The 21,235-nt window shown below is 34.9% G+C and overlaps 1 protein-coding gene across 2 annotated transcripts in view; it reads left to right on the top strand.

The window, feature by feature from the left end:
* Positions 1 to 21,235, top strand: part of STXBP4 (syntaxin binding protein 4) — a 117,691-nt gene that overhangs the window by 27,908 nt on the left and 68,548 nt on the right. For both annotated transcript variants that reach the window (XM_081116051.1, XM_081116050.1), the window contains exons 6-8: positions 1,024 to 1,115; positions 4,687 to 4,776; positions 7,859 to 7,924. In XM_081116051.1, the coding sequence (XP_080972177.1) occupies positions 1,024 to 1,115; positions 4,687 to 4,776; positions 7,859 to 7,924 (248 nt within the window). The remainder of the gene's footprint in view (positions 1 to 1,023; positions 1,116 to 4,686; positions 4,777 to 7,858; positions 7,925 to 21,235) is intronic.

Below are 21,235 nucleotides of genomic sequence, written 5' to 3'. Positions count from 1 at the left end.
TATTGGGAATTTTGATGGTTTCTCAGGAGGTGACATTATAAATAAATCTATATTTAATATCGTAGCATTTGGTTTTTTTACTTAGGGTAAATGCCCACAAGTGGTTTGAACTTTGGATATGTATCAGTAGTTGTTCTCCAGAGATTTTTTTTACATGTCAGTGTTTTGTACCTTTGACAGCATTTCATATTTAATTTTTTCTCTTATGCAGCAGATGCAGCATTGCATCATTTTAAAAAGTATCTGCATTGCCAAAAACAGAAATTCAGTTCTTGGTTTTGAAGTGATGGAAAAAAAGATACATTTGCTCCCCTCTCCTCTTGAAAATCACTTCAAAATAATAAGAGCCAAGAAACAGAAGTGCATGTATACTAACCCACAATATATAAGGACAGAAAGTAAATGAATTAGTGAGCAGAGGCAGGTGGAAGAACCCAAGAGTCTGAAGAGATAGGGGAATCCAGTGAGGAACAGCTGATTTTTCCCTGAAAAGGACCCAAATCACCAGGTACTTCTGAAGGCTGGGGGTAGACAGGGCATTTAAAACAGGATTGTTGGACACCTGTAGAAGGAGCAATTATATATGCTGTTCCCTGCCCCCTCTCAGGCAATCCAGCTACATGGAGGCTTTACAATAAACATTAGCTGCTGCTATTGTTATTATTAAATCTTCAGTTCCAGCTAGAAAAACTGTAAATCATAATATTGTCATGTTTCAGAAAAAGTCCTACTTACAATTTAGGAGTTGGAGGAATAGGTGTATATTTGCTTTCTGATTTTCTTAACTGATTTATTAACTTCAGCAAAGTGAAGTGAAGTTAATCTTACTTTTATTTGAACTTATATCTTACTTTTTATTTGAACTTATATCTTTCTGTCACTTCACTTAATACTATCTTAAGGCAATTTATTAAGTTAAATTTTAAGCATTAGTTTTAGTACAGTTTCAACTTCATATAGAAAAAGATGAGATTTATTTAGATGAGGCGAAGTATGTTCTTACTGAAATGTGTTTCATTTTAGATTTTGTCCAGGTTGCCCGAAATTTGTTTTGCTTGCAGTTGGATGAAGTAAACGTTGGTGCATGTGAAATTTCCAAAATATTAGATTCACAGGTAGAGTATACCCTACAGAATTGTCTTGATTGTACTTAAATCATAAGTCTGCAATGTCATGTGTCATGTATGTGTGCTTTTTTTCATTTTTCACTGGTTTTATAAATTATGCAAATAAAACATGCTTCTTGGATAAATATATAAAATGTAGATTAATTTAAAATCAAAAGTAAAATTTTGCCTTGATCTCCTCCATTGCTTTCTTACTGCCACACAGTCCTCAAAGCTACTGTACCCACGCTTGCTCAGGGAAGGCATGCAAGTGAAGTAGGGCATTCAGAGTATTTTGTATGAGCATGCGAAGCTTTCATAGCAGCTGCAAAGAAATACTCATGCTCCATATTAGCAATTTACTTCCTTCTCACCAAGATGATTTTAGGGCAGATAAGATTGTGTTCAGTCTGTGATACTTTAACAGCAAAAGCAAAGTGCTGATGGTAATTGTGCAAGGTCTTCTGCATGCCAGTAATTTGCTGTTTGTAGCTTCAGATCAAAATGTTGGGCAACAGTCATTGTATTAATTTATAAGATTTCCTTTGTTGTATTGTACCTTTCAGCACACAGAAGATATCCCCACAAAATGTTGGCTTTCCTATTTATTCCCACAGGAATCCACAATAAGAATACATTTTACTTCACCACACTCACATGTAGACTTGGAGCAAAAGTCTCAAAGCATCACTTACCTTTTCTACATCATGGCATTCTTATTTAATATTCAATTCTATGTCAGTAAATATTTGATCCTACAGTTCAATAATGGGTCATGCACCACAATTGGGAAAATACTATAAAAATCATTGCTTGTCAAGCAGGTCACCAGAAACAAAAAATATTTTATTATTTTGTAGTATAATTCCCAATTGTTTTTTTGAGTTAAAAAACAGTATACCTCATCTGAAGTTTATCGATTGATCTGTGGTTGAGGATGCTGACAGTCTGTGAAGGTGGGGAAATTCCACTATGGTTACCTCCTCAACCATTTTGTCATAAGCAAGAGTCAGATTTTACAATCCGTCTGTTAGGGATGCTTATTTTACTCATATGTTTCCATTTTTAGGGTGGTCTTTTCCATAATTTATTTTTTTTAATATTTTCACTTAATGCATAATGAACACACATAAAGTACAAAAAGTACATGCATAAAGTACAAAATGTACATGCATAAAGTAAAAGTACATGCATAAAGTACAAAAATTTCAAATGTACAGCTTGATGAATTTCTGTTAATGTCTCGTGTAATCACTTAAAAGGCGGCTTCGTGCCAATTTTCTAGTTGGCCACTATACTGATTTTTATCAGCGTAGGTTAGTTTTGCCTATTCTTGAACTTCATAATAAATAGAATCACGCAATATGTACTCTTTTGTAACTAGCTTCTTTTGCTTATCATTTCGTCTGACTCATAAGATTTCTTGAGATACCATCTTTTAGGAAGGAAGGGAGAATTGCTGAGTCATTATAAGTCAGTCCTACTTTTGTTCAGTTGACAAAAAAAGTTTGGTTTTGGAATAATATGGCATTTAGAACCAAAGATAAAATTATATTACTGTGATTCTAATCATCATTGGTATGTGAAAAATTTACATATTGCTATACCTGCTGCTGGTCCAAGGTTACACACAGAAAAGGCAAGGTTGGAACCTACATTTAGCAGTATTGTAAACTTAGAACAGCAGACTCAAGTTCACCTTAATATGATGGGCTTACCACATTAATCCATAAATGGATTATCTTAAAATTACAGAGAGAACACTCTAAATTCCCTAACATAGACTTTTCATGACTTGGGTTCTTGCTAAATCAAGTTAGTGGATCGCAACCACTTTCAACAAGTGAAACAGAATAGAATGGAAAATACCAAAGTGAACCGTGTGTGATAAGAGTGAGCAATGTTTCACTTATGCTGGGGTCATGAAATAAATGATATTCTCACTGTGTGTAGTGGTAAATAATCTACAGCCACTTCACTATATACTCATCTGTAGAATATTAAATATATATCGAGCAACGACCATGTACATAGCGTTGTGTTAGGTGCTTCAGTACATGTTACTAAGATAAATAAAACTCTAACCAATATACTGTACACATGAAACTAATACAAAATCATTTTGAATGCACACTGTAATTGAAAGAAAAAGATAAGTAAAACTCCAGCCTGCCCCTCAAGGAATTTAGAGTTTAGTGTAAGGAAAGTTATGTACACAAATAATCGCAGTTTAAAAGTGCCTTTTGTGTGATAAGGCCATGATAATAAAAGAGCTTAAACATTTATGACAGAGTTGGCATTTGAGTGAGTTTTGAATTATAAATAGGATTTTTTCTGCTCAAGAGGTGAGCATCAAGTGATAAGAGCACTTATGAATTCTATGAGCATGTGTTTGAGTACTTACAAAAGAGTAGACTAACAGACAGGTGAGGAACGTGAGATGGTGTCAACTATGGACAATAGCCGTATAAATACACAAAAGCAAACATGTCAGGGTAAAAGGAACCACTAATGTTTAGGAAAACTGTTTCTCCCCCCATATATGAAGAATGGTCCCTACCTCTGCTGTTCTAGGATTTGGAAAGCAAATCTGAGTTTTATTAATATCCACCATGCCTTTTGTTGAGTAGTTAGTAAAAATCACAAACTAACATCAGACCTCTGTGAGAATCTTGGGAGGGCCGTGAAACCTTAGGTAAGTTACTAACCTTTTGAGCCCATTTCCTAACCTATAAATGGAAACAAGGTTATAGTAAGGATTTAATATTGAATACATATAGTCCTTAGCAAGGTATCTGCACATAGTAACTTCCCAGTGCATGGTTGATATTACTTGTATGATCTTTTTCTACTCTGCACTCAATTGCCCTCTCTACTTAATCCTTTAAATCATATTTTCTACATGTTAATGTTAGTTCTGTTATAACTTCTGCATAGAAGATAGCTGTAATTAGACCTGGATTTTTGTCTTTGATAAGATTGTCCTTGTTATCTACCTTGCAGTTAACTGTCAAAAGTAAGAGAGATTGTCAGCTTGGCTATTTCTTGTTGTTACTCACTTGTGCATGAATTAATAATATTATTTTCAAGACACAGTTTCTGTGCAGGAATCTCTTTAAGCCACTTGACTGTTATATTACATTGTGTTTAATTAAAACAAGACACATGGTCAGTTAATGTACTTCACTGGGTTTACGTAAACAGTCTCGGTTTATAATGCCCAGCATTTTGTTAGCCTTGGAAACCATGTGCTTGGAGTGGATGTCTTTAGGGAATAGTTTATGTTAATAGCTCATAACGTTTTCTTAACATTACAAACACAGTCTTGGGATTTGGACTTTTAAGGAAAATTATATTGTTAAGAATCACAAAGATGACAACAGTATATATACCTGATAATCATCTAAATTCTGTTGTAAGTAACAACAGTGTAAGAGTGAGTGAGCGTGAGTGGAGTTTCCCCAGGTTATTTTAACGTTGTCTTTCACCTGATCAGATGGCTCCTAAGCCTTGTGTAAAAGCATCTCTGTGATAATTCTCATAATTAGCATCATTTTCTCTTCTATTTTAATGTCAACAGCTTATTGCCTGTGAGTCCTTAGAAGCAGCTGACGTGGAAAGGCTTAAGCGTGAAAGAAATGATGCCTTGGAACAAGTGAATGCACTGAAGGTAATGTCCAACTTAGCTTTCTTACATTTTCTTTAGAAAAAAGAAAAGAAAATGATCTTGTGTTGAATTCTGAAGTATTGGGACTTAGTTTTATTATTATTTAAAGAATATTAATTTCAAATAGCTTAATATTAATTTGATATGGGATATTAACATCAAAGAATTTTATATGTATTTCTTCAGTTGATCTTTAGCGAGTTAATGTTTTAGTTCACATGCTTTTTATTTATATTTCACAATATCCCTGTAAGATTCAGTGTGAACAGTGGTTTTTACTCGTACCTTCTAGTTTGGCTCCTGCTCACCCCCTTTTCTTTCTCACATTGGTGGCAAGGGTGAGAAGCCAACAGAGCAAGGCCATGACAGTCTGGGTCCTCAGACGTTCATTGGAAAATACATTTTCTACCGCGTTCATGGGCATCTTCAGGGCCATCTTGTTATGCTAACATAATTTGGAATTAAGGCAATATGATCTGAGGGAAGAAAAAACACACAATATATCCCAAATATACTTTAAGATTTTGATTCTCTTCATGTTTTCATTCAGTGTTTAGAAGAATATTAAATTTAAATTATATACAAATTTTTATAGAAAGCCATTATATTTCTCAAATCTTCAAGAAAAGCAGCATAACCACTTGATTTACCATTAATTCAAAATAGGAATATATTTTAATTATTTTCTTAAATGTGAAATTCTATTATTTATTTAATTTTTATTAAAGCAAAATTATTGCACCCATAAAAAGAAATTTCCATGCTACCTTAGTTTTAAATTCCAGCCTCTAGAGGAAGCCATTGTTAAATGTATTTTATCTTTTTGTAGACTTTTTATACATAACCAATTATATTTTTTTAAAATGAATGTAAATATATATGAACTATATATTTTTTAACTTTTGCAAAGTCATTTAATACATTGTACACTTTTTTACAACTTCCCTTCTTTTTTCTCCTTGTCAGCATTATATCTTGGGCTACTTTTCCAGTTAATATATACAAATAGGCCAAATCCTTTTTCTTGGCTCTCTTATCATCACATGGTTCTGTTCTAAGTTAGTTAGCCAGTTTTTTAATGATGAACAGTTAGGCTATTTTCAGTTTTACATTATTAAAAATAATTCCATCATAAATAGTTTTGTAGTATCTGTGCATGGTTGTAAAAATACAAATTGAATAAATTTCTAAAAGTGGAATTGTTTTCTCAAAAATATAGACTAATAACAAATTCCCTTTCAAAAGGCTTTACCAATTCATGTTTCTTCCAAATTTTTATGAGCATCATTCCATTACTAAAAGAGTATTTTATACACTTCTTATTACAACTTTGAAACCACTATCCACATTTTGTGGTGTAACAATTAAGAGTTATAAATTTAGTTTTAAAAATAAAGTCAGTTTTAAACATCTATTGACAATAGTTTCCTCATATCCTCTTAGAAAACACCTCCACTCCTGGTGACCTTAGTAAGACAGCATTTTTATATATTTGTCTCTGCATAAACCATTAAGTTGTATGGTTCATCAGAATTTCCAGAGGCTCTCAGATCTTTTCCATTCCCTTAATGTTTATCATTGCTGAATTTAGTGCTATATTCCAGTTTATTTGAATATCAGCATTGATTATTAAAATTGTAATTTAAAACTGTATTCATGTAACATTTAAACAAGCTCCCCTGAGGAGCTATTTAATAAATCAAAATTCATATTTAAAGTCTATGAAATGTAACTGAACATATTTCACTGTGACATAATCTGAAATTTTCTTTACCTCAAAACCTATCTATTGTCAGAGAACCCTCTTGTTTAGCTATATAAAAGAGTATACAAAGCAATAAATATTTTATTTGAGATAATGTTTGTACTTTCAGTTTTTCTACTTGATTTATACACATACACAAAAATAGAAGTTGTTAAATGAAGTTCATAGAGTGTGTAAATGGTCTCTCACTGCTTCTCATTACCCTGTGATATCTTTATGTCTGATTTAAGGAACAAGTAAAAATGAAACCAAGGTAATCTGATGCTATAGTCTAATTTTATTTTGTGAGAAATATTTTAAAATTTTCATGGGCTTTATTTACCTTAAAGCCTTTCTACGGCCTTCACATTGCTACCGCTTTGCAAAGATGAATGGAAATAGATGTATTTTCCATTTACAGATGCAAAAAACTAGCACACAAAGAATGAAGGTGACTTGCCAGAGCATAAAAGCATGGCAGCCAGCAGTTTCTTGGTTCCTGGTCTGTGGCAGATTCATTAGATTGCTGTAGTATATTCATCTCCATATACCTGCATTTTCTCTCTTAGACAAGAATGAGCTGAAATACACCAGAAAGCACATTGCTTCTTACAAACATTATTGTGTTGCCATGAGAATTTTCTACTCAGTTTAATTTTCAAGCAGTTCTTCTGTTCAAGTTCAGAGTAAAATGGCTCTTAAATTATTCTTAGTGTTTCTGATTTGATCAATAACATGTAGATTTATTTATGATATAGGTAAAAGTGAACATTTTAGGGTATATGCTTCACTTAATTTTAAGTTCAAAGATGATAATATTTGATTGGCATGCGTAATATTGTTCTGTCTTAAGAACTGTCATTTCATATTTTGGTTACACCAGTAATGTCTTCATTTTTATGGATGATCTTCCAAGAATAAGCTAAATTAGGAAAATGATATTCAACTGTTTCAACTGAGTATTCAACTCAATATAGCATGAGAGACTTCTAAGTTGTAATAATACTCAATTTGGAAGCTCTGGCAATGATAGCTATTACCCAAAATTTAGTTAATATTCATACATTTTGAACCCGATTAACTTACTCTGGACCACAGATTTTGGAGCTTTACAAAAATGGCTAATTAAAGGAACAGAAAATACATTTTCATCATAATTCTACTGTGAATCACTAATTACTTTAAAATGGTATAGATAAAGCCAGAAATGTGGTGGAACTACATTTCAGATTTTAGCAGTTGGATATCTGGGGAATTTATAAGCTTTGAAACAGAGCCCTAAAAATGATACTCATTGATACCTTCATAATAAGTTATTAATTCAGTGGTTTTTTAATATAGGAAAAATTATTTGAATCGGAAAGGAAAAGGAAACAGTTGACAGAAGAACTCCAGAATGTGAAACAAGTAAGTGATGTATTATATATGTGTATTGTGTGTGTGCATAAACATAGGAGGTGTAGTTACAAGGCAAAGATGCTGTGTAATATCCTAGAGTGTATGGATGTAACAGAGGCTGCACCTGTCCTGAAGTACCACTTCCACTGCTCTAAGAAATGGTAGAACTCCTCTTACAAATCCACAGACGGAAACAATCATTCTCATTTCTTTTCTCTTCTTTACATTCTCTCTTCGTTTTTCTTCTGTTATTCATACCTAATATTATTAAACATAAAACAAAACAAACAATAAATTAAATAACCCTGCAAGGCAGAGCATTTTTTACTTTTATTTTTTAATAATAAAAAGTAAAAATAAATTTTCAATTTGCATCATCCTTCAAAGAACTTTAGGTAGCTTACAAAACAATTGCAATGACGTTATCATAAACTAGATATACAGATAACAAACAAAATAATGATGAGTAGAAAGTTAAGAGAACATTCCTAGGGATCAGTGGCAGTCACCTGGTTATGAATCTTTCCAACATTTTCCTCTCAGAAAACATAAAACCTATAGTGGAAATAAAGTCACACAGGACCCATACCTTCAATATGACTGTGACAGATCACCACAGCCTTCAGAGTACATATAAAAATGTATAAAAATGTTTTTTTAAAAATCCAACAAAGTCCTACAGCTTGTCTGCCACTGGAACCTGGAACAGAAAGAGCAGAGGAGGTGAGGTCTCAAAATGCTGAAAAAGAACTGGGAAAAACAGAGCAACAGATGAAATACAGATAAAGTCACCCCCAGAAAGAGAAAATGGAACAATTGATGCCAATATACTGAGCAATGTGATGACTTGGTGGTTCTCAGGACCTGAGGAAGTATGTGCAACCAGAAGTGGCAACCTGGAGAGACGTTGCTTGTGGGGGAGAATCAGGAGAACAGAAGGAGTGATATCCCTGGGAGACTAGGAAATGAAGAGAGAGGAGGACATTGGACACCCCTCACCAGCCCTGGCCTGTGTGAACACGTTCAACGGAAAGACTGGTCGGTTGCACCAAGAGCGGAAAAAAGAAAAAATGACTTGAAACATAGAAAGTAAAGAAATCTTTAAAAAACATTTATATTTGTGTGTGTATGTGAGTGAGTGAGTGAGTGAGTGAGTGAGTGAGTGAGCGAGCGAGCGAGCGTGCGTGCGTGTGTGCGTGTGTGTGTGTGTGAGATTCTCCAGAGCATTTAAGATCTCTTCCCAGCAATGTCATCAGTTTGGCTCATAAACTTTTATGAAAATTTAGAGAGAGAGGAGAGAGAAAGGAGGGCATAAGATGGGAAAATTAAGGACCTGGCATAAATGAAGAGAAACAAGACTTACCAGACCTCCTCCATCTACCCCCTCCACAACCATCAACAACATGATCCATAAGAGAAATTGCACAGAAGAGGGTGCTGTTGAACTGAGAACTCTTTCTACGAAAGAAAAAGGAATAGGAAAACAATCTGTCCCCATCATTACAAAACAACTGTAAAAATCAAACAATATGAAATAAAGCTTTCCTCAGACAATATGAATTAAGTATGTTCCTCTTCAAAACACTTCAACCACAAAGCTGACAAAAACTGAACCATAGCACCCCAAACAATTAAATAATCCTCAAGAAAGCATTTGGCATTAAGAATCAGAAATTTAAATACCAAGACTAGAATTTGACAAAAACACACACACAAAACCCTAGAAGAAATGAAATGAGAGTTGATAAAACTTAGGAAAGAAAGAAAAGGAAAAGACAAAAATATTAGATTACAAGTTGCCTGAGGAAGAATGTATTAAAATGAAAAGGCATTGAAAACCAGAGAAATAAGAATGAATTAAATAAAGGAGTTTCTTAAAGTAAGGAAAGCAACTGAACAGCACTAATATTTAGAACTATAATCCAAGAAAACTTTCCAGAAATGAAAGAAGACCTGAATCTATTATTGGGTACTGGGAAGAGTGGACCTGAAGAGATCAACTCTAGGACATATCCAGTAAAACTCTTAGACTTTAGAAAGAGAGAAAAAAGTGCACATGCCTCCAAGTGGAAAGATCGAATAACTTACACAGGCCAGCATCAGCCTTCTCAGCAGAACATGTAAAGTAAGACAGTAGCAGAGCAACGTTTTCAAGAAACTAAAGGCAAGAAAGTGTAAACTAAAAATACGGTGTACGGCCAAGCTGACATTCAGATGTCCAGGCCATCGAAGAACAGCTTGTACTGTACACATACACGCAGTATTCCTGAGGAGTCCAGCGACATAGGGTTTCACCCGACTAAAAAATAACTGCAGCAACTTTGTCAAGAATTTCCAAACAGTAAGCATTTTATATATGTTATAGCTTAGACTAAAATAAGAGTTGATGGGTAATAGGATAATGTGAAAATATTACATGTCTGGCAAAAATAAAAAGATGCAATTTATTTAAAAAATAAGAGGATAAGGGAGGGAAAAAGGGGGGGAATAGAATATGATCCTTGTCTTCTTAAGTAAAGGGTAATAGGGTACCGTGTAAAACTGACATCAAATAGTAAAAGATAAGGTAAAAATAGAGAGGATTTCAGGCACTATAAAAAGTAATAATACAAAGGTAACCTAGAGAATGAAAATGCAAACCCTCCTAAATGGCCAAAGAATATATTTTAAAGCAACAAGGACATATGGAATAAAATGCAGTAAGTACTCAATAATTTCAACAAAAAACAATATCACAGAGTCGGGACTAAACATAATAATTGTCCTAATTAACATGAATGGGATTAATGCACTTATTAAATGAAAAGAGTTTTCTTAGGAAAACATAGTTTACCAAAACTCACCTCAGTAGAAATAGAAAGCTCAACAGACCTATATCCATACAATAAATAAAGTTATCAAGAAACTAGCCTAAAGAAAAGGAGCATTCCAGATGGTTTCACAGGAGAATTTAACCCAACCTTTGGCAGTCAATCCCCAAAGTACGTCTATAATAATGAAAGGAAATTTCCAAATTCTTTTTATGAAGCAAGCTATGCCTAAACCTGATAAAAATAGTACACACACACACACAAATGCAATTATACTAGAAAAACAAGTAGGGCCATATGAATTACAAAAGAAATAGAAAACCTTAGAGAATCAATGATAAAACTAACTCAATGAAAAATTCACAAACTAGCAAGATATAAAATTAATATGCAAAACTCAATTACATGTATAATAACCTAGAGCTAAGAGCAATCTGTATTGGTGGAAATTGACTCACACTTTGGGTCACTTGATATTTGAAAGAAGTTCACAGACATTTCAGTGGGGAAAGATGCTTGTTACAATACATGATATTACAGGGGAATATTTATGTGAGATAAAAATAAATCTCAACTACCTCATACTCAAAAGCTAACTCTGAATGGATCATAGATCTAAACATAAGAACTAAAACTGTTAAATTCTAAAAGAAGCTTTTATGGCTTTGAGTGAAGCAAAGTTATCAAACTATATACCTAAGATAAGTACATTTTACTCTATGTAAATTCTACCTCAACGCTATTTAAAATAAATAAATAAATAAAACCAACTATGCCTACACAATTTTTCACCCACCAGATTAGCAAAAATTCAGGCTTGATATTACACTGTTGCTGTTTCAAAACACATTCTCACACATTTGCTGGTGGTTATGCAAAATGGTACACCTATATGAGGAAAAAGTTGGCATTTCTACATAAGCACTTACTCTTGAACCTGGCAATAAAATATACCTCCAATAATATTAAAATGCACATGCACAGTATTTATTGTAGTATTACTTGTAGTTAGAAAGTATTGGAAGCTACCTTAATCTCTAAGCACAGGCAACTGAATAAACTGCAGTACATACATGCAAAGGCGTACTGTGCTGCTGCCAGAAAGAATGAGAAATGTCTCTCTTAGGTAATGTGGAGTGATTTCTAGGAGATAGGATCGTGTTTAAAAAGCAGAGTGCACAGGAGTATGTATAGGATGCTGTCCTGTATAAACAAGAGAAATTAAAATATATGTCTTTATCTTTACAGAAGTCAAAGGAAAGATAAAGGACACATCAGTGAACTTCATTATCTAAATTTGGGTGGAAAGGGTGGGAGGGGCAGACAGCGCTCTAAGCATACCATTTAATGTAATTTTTACTTTTGGGTGCATGTTAATAGTCTGCACATTCAAAAAATATATAAAGAAATCAGTAGATAGGGAAAGCAAAAAGAACTTAAAACTACAAGCAAACTGAAGTAAATGAATGTATTTGTAGTTCACATGAATATATCCATGCTGAAGGAAAAGAAAAGAAAGTACCAATTCAAGTAACTTATGACTACAGTTATTTGTGTTCAGTGTTTGGCAGGTTGGAGTTGGGTTGGGAAAGAATTGCAAACAAATCTTGAACTTTTAAAAGGATGTTTGATTGTTTCAGGGGTATAGTCAAAACAATTCTGAAACAATTTTAAGATGTATTGTTGTTGACTGTTGTTGAGGTTCAGAATCTCAATGAAAAAGCAGAGACGTAGAAAATAGAATGAAGCCAAGAAAGATTTTGTGGGGTGGAGGTATTGTGAATGCATCATTTCTAAAATATATGTATATGTGTATATGAAGGTATATGTGCACATGTATATATGTATGTATGTAGATATTATTTGTGTGAGGCTGTGTGTGTGTGTGTGTTTGCATGTGTGTATCCATAGCTCTGTCAACTGAAAGAGCCAAGAAGCAGACACCCCAGTAGCATATCTAAGTGCCCATATACTGCTCCCCACTAAAAGGAACCCAGGATCCTTTAAGAAATGACTAATTTCAGGACTGGAGTAGGGTAAGTTCAAGATGAGCCTGGAACATGTTATACCAGAAAATAAGGAAGTGTTCAAAAGGAAGGGAGCACATCATAAGAAACCAACTTGAAGGGGCTCCCATTGGCCAGATCTGGAAGTACTTGAGGCCAAGATAATTAAATACAGTAATGAATTACAAACCATCGAAAAATAAGTAATTCATGAGTCTATACCATTTTTAATCAGAAGAAAGGAGGGCTCTTAGCTTGTTAGAGTCGGTTGAGTGCTTAACTGAGAGACTAACTGCAGAGTGGCTGCCAGATTTGGGAAATCAGCATTTTGCATCTGTTTTAGTAAAGACCAGATCAGACTAGAATCATCAAATGCTAAATCTAGAGGAAAATTTTGATGAAGAGCAGAATATTTACATATTGACATGGTTTTAAAGTTGTTCTCCTGAAACCGCTTATTAATTGCAAGGGGAAAATAGTAGTTACACAGTAGTGAAATCAAACAACTCCACTGGTGCTAAGAATTGATATCAGATGGACCTTGTGACTCCAAATGTGATACCTTCAAAAGGACAAAACAGCACCTTGTAGTGTTATGGCTGAGAATGTATAACCTGAGTGTGGCCATGGGTAATGTTAGACAAACCTAAAAGGAGGGACAGTTTTCTTTTAAAAGAGGGGTGTGTGTGTGTGTAATTGTATTCTTCAGAAATGTCATTGCTGTGAAAAAAATAGAAGTGATAAAAAGTTCCAAATTAAAAGGTGATAAACAGCTGTGAAAACTTAATACAATCCTGACCTTACACAGTATCCTGCACTGAAATGGGGAAAAAGCTATAAAGGATATAACCACGTCAGTAGACAAAATTGGAATGAAATGGTTGATTATTGAATCAATGTTAAATTTCCTAAATTTGGTCATTGTAGCGTGGCATGTAAAAGAATATCCTTCCACTTAGGAAGTACTAAAGTGTTTAGGGGTAAAGAGCCATGATGTATGTAACTTACCCTCATGGTTAAGAAAAAAATTAGGTGTGTATAATTATGTGCATTATACATATAATACACACATATATGCATATGTATGCATGTGCTTGTGTGTAGAGAGATATACACACAATATATACATACGTATATATGTATATATATATATATGAGAGAGACTGAAAATATGCAAAATCTCAGCAACAACAGCCTCGAAGTGTCAATGGCTTACGGGAATACTTTATTTCTCACTCATGAACATGTTGGCAAAGGGTGAACCTGGTGAATTAATAGATCTGGTCGAAGGGTGTAAGGGTGTTCTTTGTACTGTTTCTATTTGTGCAGCTCTTCTGGACATTTGAAATTCTTTTCAAATAAAACGCGTTTTCAAAAGCCCTCTGTTTTTTGGCCAGTTTTCAAATCCCCATTTTATGAAGTATTTTTGTACTTTGGTTGATATGCCTTTTTAGTTCTTTGAATTCTGTATCCTCAATACTTTCATCAGTTTCTATGGCCAGGCCTTTTTACATTTTAGTGTTTCTTTGCCTCCTGAAAGTGGACACTTACAAATCTTTGTTAATTTTTACATGTAGAATAAATTAGAGGGTGGTGCTTTTTCCTACCCTCTAATTAAAAATTAATTTATTTTTTTCTCCTTAATGCTCAGAACCGAAAAGCTTTAAAATATACTTGACATAAGCATATTTCATAAAATAATAATTATATTATGGGCTATTTAAGACATGAATCTAAAGAAAAATAGCAGTTTTTAAATCTTTTTTCAGCAACACCTGCTTTTTCCACATGAGGCCCTTCTGTATTTATTTCTCTAAATGGATTAGTTTCTGTTATTAAGGTAGTCCAGGTCTGCATAAATAAATAATCTAAATTCTATATCAGAATTTAATAAGATTCGGTAGGAGAAGATGGGACATAGATAAAAATATAAACAGGAGAAAGAACCTTACTTGATGAAAGGTGAATTGGCATAAGGAGTAGGGTAGTAAATAATGAGCTTTGGGTCAGACCATGTAAATTTGTGCTCTGACCCTGCACTTTGCTTGCTTTTGACCTTGGGCAGACGAATTCACCTTTCTAAGCCTCACTCTTTTCATCTGTAAAATGAGTTTGACAGTAGGGTTGCTCACAAGAGTGTAAGAAGTATTAAGAAAGGAAGGTTATACGCGTATTATAAGTGTATATAGCACCCAGTAGGCACTCAACAAATATTAACTATTATGGTCATTTTTATGAATAACAGAAAAAGAAATACTAGGTGCTGAGAAAGAGGTGGAAGTGATTTGTTTTAACCATGTATTTAGAGGAAGAAAGCCTAATTCTGGCTGAGGGGTAAGGAGACTTTTTATTGAGATGGCAGCAAATGAAGTGGTCCAGACCTAGAAAGGGAAGGGCATCCCAGGCAGAGGGCACAGCAGGAAAATTCTGCTGTGAAAGGAAAGGTCTTATCCTCAGAGTCAAAATAGGCTCTCTTTGTTGCTAACTTTTACTATTATTTGTTAATATGTTTGTATCTTCATTTCTAAAATGTGATAGTATCTGTCTTGTCATTTGTTCATAGACCTAAGACAGGAATATAGTAGGTTCCTAAAAGTGATAGTTTTGATTTGTATTCCTTTTATCATCATTATTAGAGGTCCAGGAACATCAGCAATATTCCTTCACCTTAAATTAAAAACAATTTTCCATGCCTACTTTTTAAAATACAAAATATTTAATGATATTCTAATTTAATTACCAGTTATGGCTTATGTATTACTGTACCGCCCGCTATCTGCATAAAATATTCAGATAAGCACACTGTTACACTGGTATATAAAAATTTTGAAATTAATTCATTACCAGTAGCCAGATCAGTTATGTGTTTGTGTGTACTCCAATGACTTGCGTGCCTGACCCAAACACTACAGTTCAACAGTTGTATCTTAGATGATACAGTGATTAAATGAAATATAATTATACCAAAACAATAAAGTTCTGTGTAATGGAAAAATATTTTATACTTCTTTAGTCTTTTCATTTAAATGCAAACTAATTAAAATTAAAAATTCAATTCTTTAGTCAACTGTTTCAAGTACTCAGTAGCCACACAGAGCTGTGCAGTGAGCTGTACAGTGTGGCTGAAACCTAGGAAAGTACAGATTTGTGCTCTCCCTCCTTGCTCATCAAGTTGTGGTTCAGGACCGGCAGTGTCAGCAGCACCTGGAACTTAGTTAGAAATGCAGTCTCAGTTCTGACCCCAGACCTACTGAGTCAGAATCTGCATTTGACCAGTGCTCCAGGGATTTACATAGACCTTAAAATTTGAGAAGCGCTTGTCCAGACAATAGGCAGTGGAGGATTTGACTGGGTAGTGGCAGTGGAATTATATGTATTAAAGGGGTCTGATGAAAGATACTCTCAGGGTAAAGATGACCAGACTTAGCAGCAACAGAATCTACAGTAACAGAGAGAGAGCAGCGAAGGCCCTGTAATTCAGTGATTGAGAGGCTGTAAGGATGCCATTAACAAAATAGCAGAAATGAGATTGAGAGTAAAGAAGTTTTAGTCAATAGTATTATTTAATGTATACTTACTTTCCAGTTTTAGCAAAAGTAATTAAAATATATGTATTCGTCTGTTTACAAACCCACATGCATATATATTAATACAACTACTCATTTCAGAAACCCACACTTGAAATAAAAAATATGCTGCCCGAAGTCAACCTTAAAACTGTCCATTTTAAACATACTTACCATGCAGGCCGTCAGCTCCTCTTATGTATGTAAGTACCATCATTTCAGAGATAATGAAAGAGCTCCTATGTGTTAGAGTAACTACCTTCGCATTTTTTAAAGGATTAATATCTTTTTTCACAATTAGCAAAAGAATCTTTAAAAATTACAAGTAGAGTGTGTATATACCTTTTCTCTTAAAAACTTTTAAAACCGGAAACTTGAGTTGTATGAAATTTGGCAAAGTTTCTTCCCCCTTTTTTGGTATCCTTTTGAAGATCTTGACATGAAATCAGTACAATACTAATAATCATACCATATACATGTAACTCCTTTAAATGCATAATTATTACAATACTACTAGACTGATTGTCAACTTATTTTATAACAGTGGTTACCAGTTACTTTCAAATGGGGAAGAGAACACAATTTTATATCCTTTGTTCACTCACTTGGAAACTTTTAATTGAATAATTCTGAGACAGTGGCCTGATCCTAAGAACAGAATAATCTCTTTTAAAGGTACATTAGCTATTTTAAGTCATGGAAATTCATTTACCTTTATTTAGTGTAGTGACCCAAAAGAAAGCAGTGAAGAACAGAAAGAGAGGGAGGAAGGGGGAATTAGAAGAAATAAGGGAGACGAAGGGAAGAAAGAAATATAAAATGAAAGAACAAACTGTGAAGGGATCCCTTTTCACCGGAAGTACAAGGTGCATTACTGTCTTCAACCTGGCATGGCTACCAGAACACTTCACTGACTGTTTTGTCAATAATTGGCTGCACTGTTCTCTAAAATCTTAGTATTTTTGACGGGTTTTGATGCCTCACAGCATAACCCAACTTGACTGTTTTAAAACCATGAGCACAGTTTCCCATGAAATTACACTTCTGTTATTTTTTCTTCAAGTTTTAACAGCTTTTAACAGGCGTAGGCCATCTTCTAGCAACTTCCTTTGATGAACAACTCTCTCAATCCTGCTCTTACACTTAGGCTGTTTTTAAAGTTCCTTTCAGCTCAGTGTTCTGACCTAAGGCGGCAATGAATTGGTGAACAGTCTAAAGCCAAAATAGTTAGCTTGTCTGAACCAGCCTTTGCCCTAAAGAAACACGGGAAATTGTTCATTTGGCAACTTCTCTAGATTCAAATGAGGCCAGTTGTATTTGGCCTCACCTGTGCAGAGGTTGGGAAGTCCTGAGGCAGAAATGTGAGGTCAAATCCACACAGGGTTCTCTGGATAGTCGAGGTTGAACATGAACTTAGCTGCAGCTGGCACAGCTGGCATGCGAGCTGTCTTGGTTTATGGATTAAGCAACAAAGGAAACTATAAGGACAGAGTAAATACACTGTCTCTGAAAGGACCAATAATATGTAATTACTAAAGAAGTATTCATGTTTTTACACTTTCAGAGATTGTGTTTCTTTTTGCATTTATTAAAGAAACAGTAACGTCTCTAACTTTCAGAGTAGACGTGAGTCCCCACACCCTTTTTATTCTTCTTTAGTAAGCTGAACTTTTTATAATTTTTTAGTAGAGTGAATATTCTAGGATGCCAGTCTCATCTTTAGAGGGGGAAAGGAAGAGAAATACATATATTTGATTTGTCAGTCTTTTCTGTTCTAAAAGGTTACTATACTAAAATGTCCCTATGTTTCCATTTCAGATGGTCATGTGTGACCTCAGGATATCAACTTTTACGTTCTATTAAAAACCCTCTTTACAAAGGTCCCTTACTATTTTATAGCCACAGCCACCTCCTTCTATCCCCCTTCCCTAACACCAGCAGCACTAATCTTTTCTCTATCTCTCTAATTTTGTCTTTGCAAGCATGTTTTATAAATGTTTTCAGACAGTATGTAACTTTTGGGTTACATAATTGGCACATAATTCCCTTGGGACCCATCCGGGCTGCCGCATATATCCGTACATTTTCTTTTTATTGCCTAGTGCATATAAAGTGGTGAAATCTGATTAAGGTCAGTGGACTGTATCCATGAAGTCTCCTGGTTGTGATATCCTACTCTAGTCGTGCAAGATACAACCGTTGCAGGGGACTGAGTGGAGTACAGGGAGCCTCTGTATTATTTCTTACAACTCTGTTTAATCTGCAATTATCTTAAAATGATTTTAGAAAAGGGGAAAAAACTCTCTGAGAAAAGTAATTATAAAGCTCTTATAATGATAGACAGCAATCTGAGTGGAGAAACATTAAACAAACTTGGTTGGATTTATTTTTCAATATTAATTCCCTTTATGTGACTCAAAGAATGACCAGTGTGTTCTCCACCATTAGACTTTGCCCAAGAAACTGCCCAAGTTAAAGACAGCACGCTGGGAAGTGGAACACGAGGACCGCCAGCGGCATTCCTGTTTGCGCAGACACCGGCCACACCTGGTGACTCAGTGGAGCCACGTGGAGGTGGCGTTCTGAGCGAGCCCTGGCAGACACGTCTGCTTCAGAACCCCTATTTCCACCTGGTTCTTTCTTTTTCATGTAGGAAAATGTTTTGCCATCTTAAGAATTCTGAGAGAAATTTTATTATCCCATTCATCCCACGAAGCCCATTTTAATTGTGTTAGATTAATTAGAGTCACAGAATTTTCAGTTTTGGGAGAATCTGGAAGGGAAGTGGTCTCATTCGCTGTAGGAACTGTGCAGTGCGTTGATTTACAGTATTTTCTGTAGTTGGTTGGCTTAGTTAGAACTGATGTCAGGGTTCTGGGTTCCATACCACGAGCCACTGTCTTCTGGCCGTTCAGGGACCACACTCATCATTCTTGAATCAATTGTTTCACACGTGCCTGTAGTAACTTTTAAGGGCGGGACTTGTCAAGAGAATTTAATCTCAGAGGGAAAGCGGGAAGGAGGGCAGGAAGAGATTAACCAAAGAACTTACAAGCATATAGGAACAGCCCATGGACAGACAGTGGGGGGCGGCTGGGGAGGGCTGGGAGGTGGGGGGGCGGGGTAAGGGGAGGAAAAGGGGGACATCTGTAATACTCTCAACAATAAAAAATAAAAATAAAAAGAAATATTTAATGCTTGCTTTGTATGGATGCACTGAAAGCTAGACATACTTTCTCCAAGGAGCTCTCACTCTAGTAAGAAAAAATGAGAACAAATCCTTCACTTTCGACAGAGCTTTTCAGAAGAGGTGCCCTAGAGCTGGCGAGTCTTCCTAGGCACGCTTGTATTCCTAAGTAGGCATTGCTCCCTCTAATGTTCCTTATGTAACTAAAGGCAAACAAACACAAATCTCTCTGATTCCGATTCCATTCGTCAGTTGCCAAGAGAGCACCTTTCAGGGCGTATTTCAAACATCTCTGTGTTAGAGCAATATATATTAATTTGGCTGACAAACTAGTAAATTTTACCCAGAGGAGGAAGTAGTGATAAGGCAGTTGATACTGTAAAGTTCTTATCTTGGCAGCTTACTATGTGAGAAACACTTTTGGTATTCTTACCTCAGTTTGGGACTCATGACATCGTGTTCCATGATTTATATTCACAAAGTATTTTAGAATTAAAAACAAGACTTCTCCAATCCTACCTCACCCTACATGAATAAGTCACCGTGTTTGAAAACATGACACTTTGATTCGCTGTCATCCACATTAGTTGCCCAAGATTATGACCACGGGTTTCACATTAAATTGCGAATTCCACAATTCTTCACTATCGAAGGCAGCCGCTTTCCCAGTGCGATTGCTAATGACCTTCTCCGACCTCACCCACGTGCCCCTTACATTACCTATATCCCCTTACCTCTCCTGCTTTTCCTTCACCCCTTCTCTTGTATTAACTAATAACTGCTTTCCTGTTTTCCCCACATCATTTTAAAAGATCTCTTTAATGTAGTTATTAACATTGTTCCTACCAAATCTTTCATAAGTATTTTCGTCTATATGCAATTAAGTTTTTAAACAGAGGTGTTTTTGTGTTATCAAATCTACCTTTTTCTGTGATTTCTTTTTAAAAATTTCTTTAAGGTTCATACTTAGCTAGATTGCACATACATATTTAGCTAATCATCCTTCCATGTCTGTCTGTATTTTACCCATCTGAGAAACTACTTCATCTAGTGTGTTGGTATGAGATGAAGGCCTACACCTAACACTTTTTTCCCCCCCCAAATAGTTCATTGTGGCAACCACTTACTGTTTTATGGTATCTCCGTTGTCGTAGATTAAATTCTTATATAATCTAGGGTCTGCTTGGGGCATCTGGTCTTTCCAGTTGCTTTGTCAATAGATATTTACTGGGTGAATGATGTTTTATCTAACTCTTCTTTGGCAAGTACCAGCTATTGTAGGCTTATATATGATTTAAATCCTTGGGCCATGTCCCACCTTCCCCCTTTCTTTCTTGGTGGTGGTGGTGGTGATGGTTTTCAAAGTTTTTTTTACCAGTTCTCACTGATTTTTTTTCTTACAAATCAACTTAAGAGTCTTATTTATTATTTAGGTCTTAGTATATCTAGATTCAAATTTAGAACTCTTGGTCAAGTTCCTCCAAAAAAAACAAAATGTCATAAAATTTTGATTCCAATGGGATTAAACCTTTAAAAATTAATTTAGAAAATACATTTCTGTCTTGAAATGAGATCTCCCTTAAACCCCGAACTCCAGATTAATTCTAAATGTTTAATAGGTGAAAAACAAAAAAAAAACCTTTGTGCTGTACCAGGTTCTGATGAGCAGGGTTTAAACTCTTATCATGAAAGGAAGTTTCCAATACCATAAACGTTCCCTTTTGGTACATTTGTTACCAGAATTAGAGAAG

This window comes from Miniopterus schreibersii, assembly GCF_964146895.1.
Source record: "Miniopterus schreibersii genome assembly, chromosome: 16".
Lineage (NCBI taxonomy): Eukaryota > Metazoa > Chordata > Mammalia > Chiroptera > Miniopteridae > Miniopterus > Miniopterus schreibersii.
Note: the sequence above shows the minus strand (reverse complement) of the source record. Positions and strands in the feature narration are given on the sequence as shown.